Source organism: Diadema setosum, chromosome 2 (genome assembly GCF_964275005.1).
Source record: "Diadema setosum chromosome 2, eeDiaSeto1, whole genome shotgun sequence".
NCBI lineage: Eukaryota > Metazoa > Echinodermata > Echinoidea > Diadematoida > Diadematidae > Diadema > Diadema setosum.
The window spans coordinates 15,564,594-15,583,458 of NC_092686.1; the positions used below are offsets into that span (position 1 = coordinate 15,564,594).

General features: G+C 38.4%; 1 protein-coding gene across 1 annotated transcript in view; it reads left to right on the forward strand.

The window, feature by feature from the left end:
• Positions 1–15,066, forward strand: part of LOC140242819 (uncharacterized) — a 34,671-nt gene extending 19,605 nt beyond the window's left edge. The window contains exons 8-19 of the mRNA XM_072322574.1: positions 181–346; positions 1,003–1,236; positions 4,142–4,265; positions 5,841–5,978; positions 6,834–7,038; positions 8,084–8,341; positions 9,155–9,382; positions 10,409–10,540; positions 11,422–11,579; positions 11,953–12,037; positions 12,767–12,925; positions 13,558–15,066. Of these exons, the coding sequence (XP_072178675.1) occupies positions 181–346; positions 1,003–1,236; positions 4,142–4,265; positions 5,841–5,978; positions 6,834–7,038; positions 8,084–8,341; positions 9,155–9,382; positions 10,409–10,540; positions 11,422–11,579; positions 11,953–12,037; positions 12,767–12,925; positions 13,558–13,814 (2,144 nt within the window). The 3' untranslated portion in view covers positions 13,815–15,066. The remainder of the gene's footprint in view (positions 1–180; positions 347–1,002; positions 1,237–4,141; positions 4,266–5,840; positions 5,979–6,833; positions 7,039–8,083; positions 8,342–9,154; positions 9,383–10,408; positions 10,541–11,421; positions 11,580–11,952; positions 12,038–12,766; positions 12,926–13,557) is intronic.
• Positions 15,067–18,865: the final 3,799 nt, after the last annotated feature.

An 18,865-nucleotide genomic window follows, 5' to 3' on the forward strand; every position in this document is an offset into this window, starting at 1 on the left:
ACGCTAGACTCTGACAATGAAATATATGTCTCTGTGGCTAAACATAGCGAGAAAATGGAATAACAATGGATGATTTTAGCATGGTAAGATGGCAGCCAAAGACTTTATTTGCTTTGAAATTCTTGCTCACTGGGATCCAGTTAATTGTCATGCTCTCTTGGTTCATTGTGTGTCATGCAGGCTCCCTCCAGGGCATCAATCAAGTCCTCTCAACTTTGACCTTTGTGCCGTGGTGTGCCGACTGGCCAACCCCGCCCGCCTGGCCCCTCCCAGCCAAGAGCTGGATGAACACCGCTGCTTTGGACCCCGCCCACGATGGGTATCACCCTAACATCTGGCCACAGTGGTACGGATCATCCTTATATGAATGTACTACTCCGTCATTTCCTAGTCACCTGCTGAATTCATTTTGATTCATTGGGGACTGATTTTAAATACTGAAGAGGGCAGGCTATGTACAAACATCGATTTTGTTGCTTTTTTTGTAGAAATGATTATTTGTACTCTTCAACATTGTAAGTAAGTCTCCAATTAGCAACCATGTCCTGAATGGAATAAATACAAGCATTTGTTTTTTAACATCAAGCATGCTACTCTACTGTAAAACATGCTGTACTATGAATGCAATCACATTGTTCCCAATTAATTTCTTGAACTCTCTATATCTCTTTCTCATTCTTTCTCCATCTTGTGTAATACAAAATGATATGAAATCTAATCTTTATGATATCCTAATCATATCATTCATATATATTTGTGGGGCATTCGCAATCAAAGAGTGCATTTCCTGTATTTCCTTCCTGTCCATCCAGTATTTCATTGCATAGAACCATTTTCCACTGTCAAAGTTTGCTCTTGACCAACGGATGACCAGAAAAAAAAAGATATAGCTAAATTGGTTGTATGAAATGAGTGGAAATGGGGGCAAGGATCATTGATATTGATATACAAATTACATGACTTACACCAGCTGTGCCTTGGCTGCAAACTCCTTAATTCCAGGTATCCTCGCTTCTGGTACCCGTTCCCCACCCATCACTGGTCCTGGTGGCCCAGGGTCATCCCTCCCTGGTGGATGAACACCATGTGCTCCAACTGGACCAGCATGGTCAACCTGACCATCCAGGAGGTTCCGGCCACGTCCTGTCAGCAGACGGAGAAGCAGACGAATGTCCAGTGGTCTGCCAACATCTCGGTCATCACCAGTGGCAAGACACCGGTCAGCCTAGTGACCAGGTGTGTAGACAGTTCATATTTATCCAGCCATTCTTTACAAACATCTAAATGAAACAAGGAGAGCCAAATTAGAAAATAAGAAGAGGCTCAATCAATGGTGATTTCGGTGTATGCAATAACATATGTACAGTGTATATCTATCAATGTTATCAAAATATGCATGAAAATGATTGATATGAAGCATTTTTGAGAATTCTAAGAAGGTTAGCTTTACATTAGGGGAACATGAATATATCTAATGTTTATAAGTCATAATACATATGCTGATATTACTGATCCTCAGATGTGATAAAAATTATTTCATTCATCATTGTGATGACACTTCAGGGCATTGACTAACATGCCCCAAATTCTGTCTAGCTTGTGCCACAGTGTTGGTCCTGACTGTACCACCGACAGTTATTTTGGAGCAGTTAAAACTTTAAACACCATCCCTCCTGGTTACACAATTAATACACATGCTGGAATAGCATACTTCAAAACTATCCCCTTCAAATATGTAGTAATATTGATGCTTTATTCAAAATTTACTCTTCATCAAAATCTCTCTCTATTTTCATCCATCTCCCCTTTCAAAAACATCTTTTTTTTTTTTTCAAAGTCTGTGTGTAATGTCTAACAGCATGAGTGTTTGTCTGTTATAATCAAAATAAAATTGCTTTGCTCCATTATTTGCATGTAATGTTTCCATGTGGCCTCCTATCAGACTGTTGTCAAAAGTAAGCATGAACGGTTGTTCTGTTGGTAATTCTAGGGTAATTGTAGAGCCACTATGTCTTCATGACTGTGTTGGAGGTTACCTGAAAATGTTGATATCTTGCCATGTCTTGACAAGAGAATATGAATATCTCAATGACTTACAATGTAGGAATTATTTTTACCCATTCAGATGCATATAACTCACAAGTATTTATGAGATTTGGTTAGGGTATTTTGGCAGCCTGACATTTTTTTTTTCTCTCTTCTGATTTTTATCTGTACACATGAAATGTTTCTTTCATAAAGTTGCTTAACTGCAGAGAAATAGGAATGCTGTTGCAGAAGATTAGAAATTAATGGTTGCTTGCATGTCTGGGCCAACTGCAGTGTGATTAGTATTACCATTCCCAACATCTCTGAATTTTAAATCAGTTGAACCTAAAATTTGATTGCAAACAGACTGAATGTGAGATTTCTTGGTGTAATTAACCTTAGAAACAGATAAATGTAGGTCTCAACAAGCATCCAGGGTAACATCTTCAAACATTTCATGATGTTATGTAATGGAAGCTAAAATGTAAATAATCATCCACAGTCAAGCATTCATTGATGTCTGCAACATTACAGCTAATATATTTTGTAGGTTTCAACGTGATGCCATAAAAATGTTAAAAACCCAATCTGAATGTTTGAAGGTCATTGATAAAGAGCATTGATTATCCAAATGTAAACTGTAGAAACCAAAGAGATAAAGTGAAATACAGTAGGTTGTTAAAAACCAGTTGAAGGTTTTACCAACAAGACCTTATCTTATAGATAATGCGACTTTACTGTTGTAAAGAATCAAAAAATGTGTGAAAATAAACGCAAGTATGAACTTTTACTGGTAGCCTTTATGGTGGACTGAAACATTTCAGTGTAAAATATATTGTTCGATGCAAAAAAGAAAAGAAAAGCTGATACTGCGGCATAATTTGTGTTCTCAGGACAAAGAAACTTATGGCTATTGGAGAAGTATTCACAAGCTCTCCCAAATTTAGACTGCAGAAAAAAGCAGTGGTTGTTAATTGAATTCTAGCTAAAATCACATCAGTCAAAAGATTAATAGAAAGACCATTAGTTTCCCTTCACAGATCCCTTAGAAAATAAAAATCAACAACCCAAGCATAACAATGTTTAATGATCAAAGCTAGAAGTAAACAGCCATCGACAAACAGACATTATTGGCTGATAATGTTGAGACTAATGATTAGTAGGTTTTAATCTCTGGCCATGACCTGTTTAAAGAAATCTAAGTGTTTATTGTTAAGAAGATTGACTGACCAAATACAAATTACAAATTCTAGAAACCAGAGAGATAAAGTGAATTACACTAGGATATCAAAGAGAGTTGAAGGTTTAAACAACATTACCATATCTCATAGATAGCACAAATGTTCTGTTGCAAAGAATGAGCATCAATGTAAAAACATGCATTTGAGTAAACCTTTTTTTTAGGTAGCCTTCATCCTCCCTAGACTGAAACACTTTTGTATTTAAAAAAACAAACACACAAAACAACAACAACAACAATGACAACAACAACAACAACAACAACAAAGAAAACGACCCAACAATAACTATTGTTTGAATCTGAGAGTAATCATGGCTGGTTACACAATGCTTGCATTCTCTAGAGAAAGAAACTAAAAGCAGAAGTATTCACACACTCCTGCAAATCTTCAGTGATCAGAAGATGACACTAGGTATCAACAATTATACTGAATTCTAACTGTTGAATTATCATGTGCACTTGAATGAAAACATGTAGCCATACATCATATTTCTCTTCACATATCCTCTAAAAGAAGAAGAAGAAAAAAAAGAAAGACTACTCAAACCTACCCATCCTCAGAAAAAGAAACTAAAAGCAGATTAAGTATTTACACACTTCCCCAGATCTTCAGTGATTAGACGTTGGCATTTTATAGGTATCAGTATCAGCAATTTTTGCTGAATTCTAGCTGAAATTATCTTGTGCAGTAGAATGAAAATATGTGGCAATACATCATTTTTTCTCTTCACATATCCTCAATATATATATATATATATATATATATATATATATATATATATATATATATATATATATATATAATAATAAAAGGAGAAATTCACTACCCAATCCTAACAACTTTAAATAAATTTGTACTCTTCTTTCCGTCAGTAACCTGTTTACCTACATGGATCCCCAGGCTCGCGCTGTGACCATTGACACTCTCCACCTGAGGTCTCTCAAGTACAAGTTTGGAAGGAGCTTCCGCATGAACCTGACCGTCACTGAACCTTCTGTGAGAGCTCTCACCAATCTCTCCCTTCACACGTTATCCATACCTTTGACATTTTACAAAATGAAGATCAGTGTGAATGTGTTTTGTTTGCTTGTTTGATTGTTTGTTTATTCTCTGATGTGTATGAATTATAGCCTGTGTTGGTATTTGATAGAAAATTGTGAGTGCTTTGTGTAAAACAGAGAACATGTTATTCATGTATGAGCATGCCTGAGCACTGGGTGTAATGGAACGGTACTTAAAAAAAGCAAACAAACAAAAAAAAAGAACATACAAATGCAAAACAAAGAAGAGCAGCAACAGCTAAAACGCTTTGTAAACAAAAGGTGGTATCATCATTATGCAATGTTGACAATTACATGCCAAGGTCTCTACCAGATACGATGCCTCAGATAAAGTTAACAAGACAATGCAATGAAACAGGACTAAAAAAAAAAAAAAAAGAGTAGAGTAGAACTACCACCAGCAGAGCTGCCAAGTCTTGCTGATTCTGCAGGAAGCCTCCTGAAATCTTGACCACATCATGATATCCTTGCAAGGGAATATAAAAGCTTCTTTTGGCACACTTAATAGTAACATCACAATATTTAAAATGACAATATTTTGATTCTACCATTTGTACTTGAGCAAAAAAAAAATCACAAAGTTTGTGTTGCATGCAACATCAAAACGTTTTTTGTTAGTAGTACATGTGTGCAATTGCTTCTCTCTTCCATTTCGGAGATCAAAAGAGAGTCATTTGTACTTTATGAGCTGGGGAGAGAGAGGGGGGAGGTACTGGTACAATTACAGTCTTTGCAGTGCAGTATAAACCTGTATTGACAAGCGGAAGATAGATAGGATCACCGTTTCAAAGAGCACACATTAACTCCCCCAATCCAGAAATACCAAAACTCATATGATTAAATGTCACAATATTTCTGTGGTTAGCTTTTACACTCACTATCTTTGCTCAAAATTTTGCAAAATATCAGAAAGGTGCAATCTGGCATGGAGTTTTTCTGGTGATGTTTTAAGTGAGTTTCCTGTGGTTGCCTTGCAACAAACTATCAGTGAAGTAACAGAAGTCAACTTACCAATTACAGGAACTAGTTTGAAAAGAAAAGTTATTTTCTCCATTGCCTTATTGCAGTTTCAAAGCCCTGAAGTAAACAGTTTTGGCTGTCCTAATTGTGTGTTATGACCACAATAAAGGAAGATGATGTGAAATGTTGACCAGGAATATCATTTGTTGATATTATAAAGGGCTTCACACAAACTTTTTTCTCCGATGGCCCATTTGGGCTACTAAAATTGTATTTTTGAAATTTGGTGGCCGGAAGATAAATTGCAGCAGCCAGAAATAGAAAAAAGCAAACAAAGAAATCCATTGCATCTCTGTATATTGTGTGTAGTAATGTTGTACAATTATATTTTATATGATTGGAGCCTGCCATTTTGAATTAGTAATAGTAGATTATAAGGGCCTCAAAATGGTTTTGTTCACTGTAATCTTAGTTTCCTGATTGGGGAACCAAATGATAATCTTTTTGGAAGTTTAATGTCAAGCCCTACATTATGCCTTCACTCTCACAGCTGGCCACTGCAAAGTTTGTGTCATCTGGACTGGACTCGGTCGTGTGCAGCACGATAGAGGAGTGTAATGAACACCTGCAACGTGTCAACGTCACCATCAGGGAAGGTGTCCAGGACGAGTGCCGCATTGCAGTCCAGGTGAGTGGTACTGCACTCTTAGGGATGATATAGTTTCAGTTGAAATGCTGCCTTAAGTTTCCAACTTTTTTTTGGGGGGGGGGTGGGGAGGATAACAAAAAACCTCTTATGAAACATGAAAGAGCATATAATTATAAGAGGAATTCAAAGTGTATTTGGTGACAATTGGTTTTGAAATATGGCTGCGATATCCAAAACAAAGCAATACTAATGAAAAAAGGGACCCACGTTTTATTAGGATTGCTTTGTAATACTTTGTTTTTGGATATCTCAGCCATTTCAATACCGATTTTCATCAAATGAACTTTGAATTCCTCTAGAATTGTATGCTCTATAACATTTCATAAAGTGGTTTCTAAATGTCTTGCAAAAAGTTAAAAGCTGAATCCTCATCTCAACCAATACCATACCATCCCTTTAAGGCTTATTCTGACACACCCAGAAATAGTGGGTTTTAAAATTGGATATATATTTGCAACTCAAAGCAAAAGTCGATCATTCTTGTGTGTGACCATGGACACAGACACAGACACAAAGAAAGTCCAAAAACTATCAAGATCAGCATGGCAATGCACAAATCAGTTCATCTTTTGTTTTGATTGTTAGTCGTTTTTCTTTGATTCATGATACAACTTTTCAGACCAGGCCCTAGGTTAGGGTTTCTAAGGTTATGTCCCAAGGCATTGCTGCCAGTGGACTTGAACCAAGGACCCTCAAGACTATCAAGAGACTTTGATCTTAACCACCGAGCCACAGTATAGTTCAGTAAGAATCTGGCCACAGTGTGAAGAGTGAGGTGCATTTAATGAACATGGCAGGTGAATACGGTGGTCTTTGTACTCCTTTGTTTGACAGATTGATATGTACGAGAATGGTATGCAGACGCTAGGTGACCGCATGACTGTGTGGGTACTCAACACCACGCGTGACTGCATCGACGTTACGGCATTGCATCCGGAATTCCAGCTTGAAACTGTGGAGGAGACCATTTTCATGGTTCAGGGTTCTGTAGACAATCCTCTCAACCTGATGCTGCCTGTCAATGAAGAAATTACCCAAGGTTTGCATGTTTTCACATTGCCCTGCCTTATATTAGCTCAATATGGCTGATTTACAATTGTCATATTCTTCAAGATGTTTTCCTCTTTCAATCTTGTTGGTAAGCCAGACACAGCTGTATTTATTCCTTATTACCTCCGCCAAGGGAGGAGGTTATTTTTTTGTTACCGTTGGTTTGTTTGTTCGTTAGTTACATGTAGTTAGTTAGTTAGTTTGTCCGTGTGCAAAATAACTCAAAAAGTAGTCAACGGATTGGGATGAAACTTGCAGGAAAGGTTGAGAAAGACACAAGTAACAAACGATTAACTTTTGGTAATGATCTGAGAATTTCGGGGGAATTTATGAAGGATTTTTGATATTTCGGCAGGTAGAGTCAATGAACTTGGGAGTTCAGGCTGCGCGTATTTGAGGTTTGCCTGCGCGCACTAAAGTGCACGCTCTAGTTTCTGCTGGTGCAAGGCGCGCCGTGCAACTGAGGGTTTATGACGTAACAAAGGCTTCTATATTGGGAAATCTGGCGACTTTCAGCACAGAATGCTATATAAGTACGTATGGGTGAAAATCACTGATATCTCTATGGAAGAACAAGATCAGTGGTGGAAATGAGCTGCATGCTTGGCGGAGGTCTGCTTTTCTAGTTTGTGAATGAGTACGGGACTGCATTGCATGAGGGCTCACATGCCTATGGGCAATAGTAAAATAATTACTTTTGTGAGCCCTAGCCCATATGTTCCTTCCCTGTTCATACTATTTGTGGTATTCATCAATTGTGCTGAGTCCATGTGATTGTACATTATGTACATGTAACTGTTATTATGTACATGTAACTGTTATTGTCATTTTCATTTGGCTGAATGAATAGTAATAGTAGTAGTAGTAGAAGTAATAATTATTATAATAGTTACTATTCTTTTTATTATATAATTTTTCTATTTAATCATGTAACCTCTATTATTATTAATAAAAAAAAAAGAAATCAGGTTAACTTGAATGCATAATGAATTTGACTCAAAGAAGTAAGTTGTTTCTTGCCTTGTAACCTGCAGGCATTCTGCACGTGAAGGTGTATGCGGAACACGGACTGGTCACCATGAAGATTCCCGATGGTCTGCGAATCTACTCCGACCACATGGGTCAGCAGGAGGGTATCCCGACCTACCTGTGCCTGGCCGGTCCCGTGGACATGGTCGTCCGTGCCCTGGCCACCGCCCGCTTCACGCCATTCAAGCCACTGCTCGGAAGGACCAAGATCACAGTAGATTATGGCATTCCTTCCACAGCCAGCAGGCTCCTCTACGGACAAGGCAAGTTGGCTGAATCTTTGAATAGAGCTATAAAATCAAGCAAGCAATGACGGTTGCATTGAAACTGTATGGATGATTAAAAGAATTAATTCCACAATTTTTACATTTCTCATATACACAGGACAGACCGTTTTCACTTACAAATACAGATTACATGTTAGCTAAGGTGATGAAGTGCTTGCCATATTCAAGAGTATCCCATTTGCTTGTGCTAAGATCTTCTCTTTTTCTTTTGATAAAAATAAATTCAGCAGAAAAAATATTCTTTGAACCGGCAAATCAGTTTGAAGTTGTATTGATTAAAAGAGATTGTTGTATTTCTATGGAGATCCTTTTCACCTTTGATTGTTGCCGAAATAATTACCTTTTAAAATATTTTTGTATGTATGCATCAGTGCGGAAGGTATTAGGGAATGATGTCTTTGCATTATTTGAGAATTAATTTGCCTTTAGGATTGTGGCCATTGCTACTCTCTTGTAAAATCTCGAAAATCTGGAATATTCCATCTCTCTCAAACTACAATGAGATTATCACCGTGCTATAAATCAGTATAAGATCTTTAGTTTCGTTTTGTGCTGATGATTCAATGACCGCTTTCAGTGCAGATATGATTAGAAGTTTATATATCTAAGTTTTAATGGCTGAGATGTGTGCCTTGTGCATGACCTGTAACATCAAAGTGAATGGACTTAACTTCTCACTTCAGGCAGTCGAGAGGGAATACTTTTGTGTTCCTTTGAAGTGTTTTATGGACTTTGGCGCATTCCTCATGCACAAGATTTAATGTCTGTGTCTCTCCATGTCCCATACAGTCATGCCCCTGCGTCGCCTTCACATCAACATTGCTATGAGCCAGGGTGTGGCACCGTACATGCCCGTCGTCTTCCGCCCCCAGGAGGTGTGCCTCGGGGACTCCTCCGTTCTCCCCATCAACATGACAACCCTCGTCCAGAGGTTCCAGCAGGACGAGATCGTCACGTTTTACATCAACGAACCGGAAGTGGGGTCACTGAGGATCAACAAGGCGGATGAGTCTCTCTGTGAGTACACACTCATTCATGATCACATTAAAAAAATTCCTAATCTTCATTTTTTTTTTTGGGCAGAAAATATTTTGTATCTCTGGTACAAGTTTTATTTCATGATGAAATTTCATCATGTTCAGTGTTCAAATTTAATGTATGTACACCATATATTTAGTGAGTCAAAATGTTTGCGAATCAGGACTTTCTGTCGATTTCGCGAGTGGTTAAATTCGCGATCATGGAGTACAGTATTGAACAGAGAATGAAGGTTTATGTGCACGTCATGTTCATATAGAGATCAGAGTCAATATTTTGCATGTCTTAAGATTCGCGAATAGCACCTTACTCGTGAAAATAAAAACCTAGCAAAATATTCATTGTATACAGTATTTGGATGAGACATATTATTACTTTGTCCAGGTAATTTGGTAAATGGTCATTGACCACATAGTCTTATTCATATTTGTCATGTTTTAGGCATTTTATTCTACTTGGAAAAGAAATATGGTGTATTTTGTCATTCTTGTTTGATGATATAAGGTTTCCTCATTTCACTCCCTCAAAAGCTCTTGCAATATAACTTGTAAGGCACAAATTCATTGGTCCTTAATAAATGTATCCTCGGATGCCTTTCATTAAAGGGATGTTGTAAAACATCCTGCAGTCTAAGAAGACTTTTGTTGTAAGTTCTGAATCTACAACCATATCCGTTTTTATTGTTGGCTCCATGTGTTTATGAATTATCAGCGCAAGACTAGATAGATATACACCACACTGGTAGAAAAAAACCCCACACAAATATGACTTTACAACACATTACTGAAGTATCAGGGTGAAGCATTGAGTGATCTAGAAAGCAAATGAGCCAGAAACTGATAACAGATAAGCTTTCTATATCTTACTTCATATAACTTTTGTAGCATTGTGTGTTTATGCTCCAGCTATTAACACATGCTATCTTTAGAGTTTATTTTCTTCATTATCTTGGTTATAATGTTTTTAAAAAATTAAATACATATACATGTATAATAATTTCACCAGATGAATGTCCAGAGGTCCCCAGTGGAATGTTTGGTATGTGTGCTGAGATGTGCGTCGATCATGACAGCTGCCCTGACACCCAACTGTGCTGCAGTAACGGATGCGGGCATACCTGCCAGGTGCCACAACTGAGTAAGTGCGACACAAAGATGAGCTTTCTCTAGCATCACCATTATAAATGAACTCTGTAAATGCTTCATGAACTTGCTTCGCAATTGAATTGTGTGTATTCATGGTACAACACTGCCGTCAGTGAGCAAAGACCTAACCGACCCTTAACCCGTTGAAGACTAGTCCTGAGTGTACTTGGGCAGATGTCTATGGGAAATATTATATGTGTTGTAGCAAAATAACCTTGTCATCAACAGCTTAAGAGGCAACTTCTGTTGAACATTATTTTAGGATTGGTCAGAAATAGTCATGTTTGGAAATTTATCTCATGTGAACCAAATGCATGCATTTCCTGTCATTCAGTTTTTATTGCAATCTCAGGGACTTTAAAGTGGTGTGAAAAAAAAATGCTTGTGTTGGGAATCAGTATTAAAGATCAGCACCCCATGTGATATTCCCATTCTGAACTTTTATGTCAGATAATCAGTTTAGCTGTATCTTGAATATTTTGACTGACTGTGTTGGAGCTGGCGTTTATGCATCCATCATGTTTTGATCACTGTGTTGTTAAGAACTGCAGATACATAATTGTAGGCATGTGTGTAGTGCTGCTTTTTCATATGATACTTAATTACCTAACTAGTTAGGATGTCAAAATCACTAGGACTGCGGATTCGATAGTTGATATTTGTTAGACGTCACTGTATTGCATTGTTTTTGGTGCTATTGTTCATTGTGCAGTATTAATGCCCTAGGAAATGAAAATCTTTCCCTTTGTTTCTGCCCAGAGAAAAAAAAAATAACCAGATAAGCTGGTTAGAGGAAGTGTTCATGCATTTCCCAAAATGCTAAGGAGATCATGCATAATTCTTTGTGTTTTTGATGTGGTAATCCACCCTCAGGGGCCAACCTACAGAAGCTTACAGACACCAATCAGCTGTACATGCAAGGCTCCGTTTTCGACATCAACCAGGTCATTCTGCGTAATGCCATGGAGTACGTCCCAGAGCCTTGCCTCGACCCGCGTGAGACCTTCTACAATGATCTTCTTGAGATCAGGGTGGGTGTCTGCATGATGCCAATGTCTGTAGGAGAATGATGAACTCAAGAGAACAGAAAAGAATTCCTTTGATATCTGTCTTATGCAGTGATGACTAAGAGTGGGTTTCATGACACTCTAACAGAATAGATTATTTCATTTTTTAAAGTAAATTCTCCACAACATTTTGAAATGAGTTATGGACTGGAGTATTGTTCTGAGAAAGAAAAAATCATTGTAACACAGATGACCTCACAGAATAATTCCTGCAATGCAACCCACAAGTCAAAAGTCAAGTCAAAAGCCTCTTACAAAGTTTAAAACTGATTTATTGAAACTTAGTGTTTTTGGCTTTAACTAGGAGTTACCATGATCCTCTGTCTGTCTCCTTTAGGTGATTCCTAGCAGAAACCCTGAGGGAGATAGTGTCAGAGCTGATATTCCTGTTCGTGTGACCTGCAACAATGGAATGCAGCCAGGTATGTGGTCCCACAGATTAGTTTCTGTGTAGACATTTTGCCTTCTCCAATCAGGTGTCTGCTGTGCTCATCACAGTACAGTTACTGGCAATCAAGGGCACGTACAGACACAAACACAAACCATGTCATGAGATTACTCTCACAGAAGAGGACAAGGGGAAAATGTGCTGGATTTGGTAACAAGATTCACAGGTGGCATGGAGAAAAATGTTGACAACTACATGAATATAGTTTACATGGCCAATGTCTATCTTAGTGCAAAATTATGAAGTAACGCCTAAGTCCGTTATCACAAATAATCAACCCTGCTGCTGTCAAATGGCATTGGCGTGTGCAAACAGGTTGTCAGCAAGAGCATGAGTGTTAAGCATTAACAGGTAAACAGCAGTTTTGTGAATTCATTTTACAGAAACTCAAAGTTTATGAGCCTACATGCCACTTAGTAAATTGAATGGCCAGTATTCACCAAGTAGTTTAGATTTAGTCCATGGGTTATACATATTTTCTCTATGTAATTGCATGTGACAGGTTGTGTACGCCAACAGACATCCAATAATGCCTGCGAATTGATACATGTACATGAAAGGTACGCCCATTTCACACGTACTGATAGTCTATGGACTAAATTTAAACCATGGTTTTGATTTAAATCACCCTTGTGAATACGGTCCTTTGAGTCTTCACTCTCGTATGTGCAAATCTTTGTGATGTTCTGACTACCTCTTGTAGGTGCTGTGAATACCGAGGGCTTGATGGATAACTGTATGTGGGAGGAATGGTCCACCTGCCGGTCAGTGGATATTGGTGTCTGTGGCCAGGGTATCCAGGACCGCCACATGCTCTGTGACTCTGAGGTTACCAGGGAGTTCAGGCCCTGCATGAACTGCTGTAAGTGCTGACCATTGCTGGACATGTAAAATGATCAGAGGGCAATCAAAAGGCTGCATTTTATAAGACAGCATAGGCTCTATCTGAAGTTTTACATGTAATTTTCTCCTGACTTGGAATGATCTATGCACCCATGTGGTGTGTGTTGTCATGTCGAGGGAGTGGGGGCTTTTTAGGTGTTTGTGGTTAAGGGAAGATAGTGGAGTGATGGCATTCATCTTCATTATCTGTCCATTCATTGGTGTGAATGCAGCCGTGTCAAGAGATTCTGCGGAAACCTTCTCTATTCTCTATAAATCTTTGGAGGGTTTTTGAAAGTTTGTTTTGATCGTTTTGCTTTAATTTCTCTTTTGGAGACACCAACGTAAGAGAACATAAAACAAGAGGAAAAGATTCACTTTGTGAATTTGTATTTATGGCACTCAAAGGCCCACAAACTCCTACTACTTCACACTCTCACATACACCCACGCACACACACACACACATACACACACACACAAACACACGCTATCATTCTACCAGAATCTTCTAGATTGAAAAAGGCAGGTAAAATAGAAGAAGAACAACTAATATCACCATTGAGTTTGAGTCACCTTGTGACTGTGTGCCTTCGTTCGTTTCTGTTGCCAGCCTGCCAGCCAGTCCTATCCACCATCCTGGATCCGTTCCCCAACATGGGTGGCTGCGCCTCCGTGTCCCAGTGGCCGCAGTGCCCCGAAGACTGCCAGCCCTCCACTTACCACACCGACACCGTGGAGTTCAGCTGCCGGCCGCACGCTGGTCACGGCGATGCCACGCACATGGTCAGGCGTGAGGCCAACGTCCGCATCCACGACTCCTGCGTCTGTAGTTCCTGTGTGACCAGCCACCATGATGACCACCACTAGATGGAGGATTGGCCCCATCTCTGCCGTACCGTGACAGAGAAAAAGATTTTTGCTCCTCTAGTGTTATTCTCATAAACCAACTTCATATACCAACCAAGCAATCGATGTCGTGATTTCCAAAATCATCTGAATGATGTGTTGTCAAATGCCACATGAAGTAAATTATGGTGGTGTCTTGAGCCTAGAAATGCCAAGTATTAACATCATATGCATTTATTGCTGATTTTGTGATATATCGTGCTGATTTATCTCAATCTACAAGAGGATACAACATTTCATAGTGTAAACTGGACAAACACACCCACACCACACACATACACAGGTATATGGTACATGTATATTCATACACCAGGGCTCAACACTTACTTTTTTTCTCTGGTGGCTTGTACCATCACAGATCGAAAGTCACTAACATTGAATTTTGGTGGTTCGGACAAAACAACAACAACAACAACAACAACAACCAAAAACATGTATTGGCCCTAAATTAAAAAGGAAAGGAAGCAATTTATCTTGAATGTAAGTTGAACGATAGGGCCACCAGAAGATAATCTTTTGGGAAATTTGGTGGCCCACCATCAATCTGAAGAGACCCAGGGCCACTGCCAATGTTGAGCCCTGCGCACATACATATTGTAAGTGATGCATGTGTTCAAAATGTTTTGTTTTGGGATTTATGCAAACTTTGAGATAGCAGTCATATTCAAGACTTGATTATATACAAGTATGTCATTCATTTCCTGGCTTTGTGTCACACATGCACATAATGCACACAAACATCATGCATATGGGATACACAGAGGGTCATTTACATTCAGATATATGCTAGATCTGACATGAAGAATCATTTGAATGTGATCATTTTCATGATGTTATACAGGGAGGTTTCATAGCACAATTTTACACGTACATGAACTATTTTTGATACATAAAACTTCAGTGCTGTATTCTTGATTACATGTTTAAAGCAGTGTGTAAAATGGAAAACAAGAACACCTTCAGCCTCAAAGTGGAGGTGATTGTCGTCAAAACATAATTTCCAGTTACTTGTTTGGTGTTTAACACGCTACCTTAATTTTCACACCACAGTCTGTTCAGTGTATTGCATGCTTAATGTTTGCTACATGTACAATGTAGTTTCACTCGAATGAGTTCATATCCACCTTAGATGTAGAATTCTGAGTTAGGACTCTTAGTGAATAGCAATGGAAGCCAAAGAAGGAAAATCAGTTGTTTCATGAAATATTTTTGATGAGACCATGTTTGAAAAACGTGTGTATGATTAAATGTCATGTCATGTCAAAGTCTCAGCTCAGTTTGTCCATTCTGTATCTCTGTGTATGGAGTGATACTATCGGATAGGTTTGTGCAGCATAACCCTGACCGGTCCAGTGTTGCATAGTGCTTTGATGCTTGATAGCCAGACACAATCTAAAACTTCTTGCACTCTTACACGCACCCACATAAAGTAACACACACCCTCACACACACACACACACACACACACACATATAGAGATATAAATATATATAGACATATGAAATGTGTGTACATGTGTAACAGTATATAGATGTTTTTACTTCAAATACCTTTTTTATCTACAAATTTATTGTTGGTTTTTGTTTTTTAAAAGTTGTGGCCAGACATATATTTCTGGTGGCTATATTTCTTGCCACTGCTAATATCAAGCCTTGTATATATTTACATATATAATTCTGTGTGTGTGTATATATATATATATATATATATATATATATATATATACAGTGTATATACATCTAAATGCATGCCCTGAACGTGGGCAAATATTTGCAAATATTTGAATGCTATAACATTACTGTACCTGCTGATTTGCCAAAGAGAGCCCACTATTTTTAATTTTGTGTTTCATTGTTTGGTTTGTGCCTTTTTTTTTTGGGGGGGGGGATTGTGAACTTTCTTATGAAAATACAGACAGAAACCTAGGTAGGCCTTTTAGCTTTTAAGCAAGTCAACCAATTCTACCACTGCCCGACTAACATTAAACAAGTAATCACTGTGACGTACATACACACGAATATTCAGACGATAATTACTGTAGATTTCCTGTTCACTCTACCTCACAGAAACCAAATTAATCTGTAATTGGAAGGTTGGTTCTTTCGTAATGAGGTTACATGATTGATGAGTGTTTACATATTATCATGTGCAAATCAAGGGAGGCGACCTCTCATTTGTGAATATATCCATTAATAGACTTAGCCTGATGGGGCTGTTTGGATGTTAAATGTTTTTCAGCAGAAGTCCGAAACGCCAAACTATGATATCTCGAGTTTGACATAGGACTGGATAGAATTGTGCATGATGTGACGTGGTAAATTATTTGGCAAGTCTATGCTATGAATCATATACTGTAATATAGCCGTATGCAGAAATTTTTTGGAGGGACGGGGTGGTAAGAATATGTTCAATATTTGGTGGGGGATGAAAACGAGGGAGCGCTGCGACTGGGGGGGGGGGGGATTGTTTGAGAGGCTGGGGGTATCCCCACCCCATCCCACCCCACCCCCCCCCCACCCCCCCCCCCCCCCCCCCACACACACACTCACACACACAAACACACACATGAGAGCTTTTGCATCTTTACAATTAAAATTCAATGATGTGATGCACTTTTTCTGAAAGATTTGAAAATATTTAATTACAAAGTAGAAAAATTAAATATTCAAGAACATGTCAATTGCTACTTTCCGCGTGGTTGTCTGTTACTGTGTATTACCTATTAAGCCTATAAAAATGAATCGTGGGTTGGAAGCATGTAGGGAGGGGAGCGTTCCCCATCCCACATGAGGAAGCTTTTGCATTCTTACAATTAAATTTCAAGATTTGGTGCACATTATTTTTGTGGAATATTTAGACAATTTTAGATAAAACAGTAGGGAAAATATATTTTTTCAGGAATAATTTAAATGGCTAAATCGTGACATCTGTGACCACTTGTTTTGCGTGTGAGTCTTTTTACTGTGTACAGTATGATGTTTACGGAGGAGTATCGAGCTTGGTGAAGCCTTGGTGTATCTCCTATCCATTCGATTGCATTTTTGGAATTGAAATTCAACAATCGCGTGTACACCCTTGGTGGAGTACTTAAAAAATGTTTAATACAAAAAATGAATAAAAACTAAAAACTTATGGACAATGTGAATAGTTGAATTGTGGTATCTGTCACCTCTTCTTGCGTGTGTGTCTTCACTCTGTAGCCTACTACTGAGTCTATGGAGGTGGATAGCGCTCATCGGCAATGACAAAATAAACACTAGTTCATGAAGTCGTGAAAGATATTACGATAATGCCGTGTGTCACAACAGGATAACGAGATGCGATAAATGCAAGTTACCAACACAAGAAAATAAAAAGTTATTTCTTCAGTCACTTCGGTCATTTTCTTGTTTACTGTTCAATTATTTGAAAATCAATCTTAAATCCTAATAAAAAATCATTTTATACAGACAAACAAACGGGGAGGGGGATTGACAATTTCGGGGAGTGCCCCTCCTGTCCCACCCTCTTCCCCCACAACGTACTGTCATGCATATTGTGTAGGCCCACACATATATTGGTGATTTGATCACGATGATCCATCACGGGTCGATGCGACTGCTTCAACTAACATAAGGTAGATGTCTAATCGGCGTCTATCTCATTCAAACAGATACAATATCTGATAACCTTTACATGTTTAACAATGTTGCTCATACGTATTGAGCACAGGTCTATCTATGCCTGCTTTATTACTCAGAGCTTCGGACACCTATTGTATCGTGTATTTTCGCACATTTTTTTTATATTGTGGATTCAGCGAAAAGAGGAGACCGACTAGTACAACTAATTCAGATTGTAATAACGTGTACCGAACAATGTCATGTTCGTATGCTCTCATAGGGAGTGTCAAAATCTTAAAAACGAAAGCAAACGATCGTATTGAAAACAGTCGCAGACAGGAGTGAACAGTGAAATGTAATTACAGTAGAGGCTCTCCCTTCTCTTGACAGATTAATTTCCCCGTCTCTGGAGTGGTTGACAAGCATGGTCAGGGAATCACAAGTCACTTCGCCATGCAAGCGAACAGTAGTTTTTGTCACCCTCTAAAACCTTCTTTAGTTTCGTTGATTCCGTTTGCCATTCGGCGGAGGAAATAGAGCCGGCCCAAAGTAAGCAAATATGTGTCATGAGGCATTTTGAAAGGGTATTAATTTGTTTGCTGCCACCATTTCCCTCGTTATGTCATCCATTTTAATCATCTTACACAGACGATGACCAAAACGCCTACGACTTGTTAAAGGTTGATGTCAGTGTACACAATTATAGATGGTCATCACTTTGTGTCAAATTGCACTTGCTCCCTTTCAAATTGGGAAAACGACAAATGCAGTGTGTTTCAGTAAAAAAAGGGACCAATTTCTTTTACTGCAAGCCTTGATTAAAATGAGAAACCGTAGATACACATCTTCTCATGTATCAATCATAAGACTTCGATTGATTTCAAACTGAGAGGAAAAGAAAAATATAAACGAGAAATGCAGTCAACGAGTCAACAATGTACAGTTAAACGGACGCCTCGAAGTGGACCAACCAATAATTATTCCCTTCTTGTCAACTCGATACCTTTGGCAGTATCCAAAAGTTGGTATCAGAGAAAAAAAAATTGTTGTATATACACATTGCAAGCTGAAGATGGAATATTTAGAAAATGACGTCATAGACACTAGATCAGAATGACTACAATTATGATACAGATGCAACACAACATGTCTCTTGACATTAATGGGGTTGCCATTTCTTTAATATTCTTTATAAAGCAGATCTGTAAAGTCGTGGATTACGACTGTTTATATCGACTGGATACATGAAACATAAGTAACTGTTTAGGACTTTTATTGAGAATTTTAAAACATGTCTTAAAGCATATTTTCAAAGCATACTAATATTCATATGTAGATTATTATACACCATTGATTATGATATATAACCTCAGACGTATCGGAAAAAAAAAAAACTTCGGTGAGGACAGT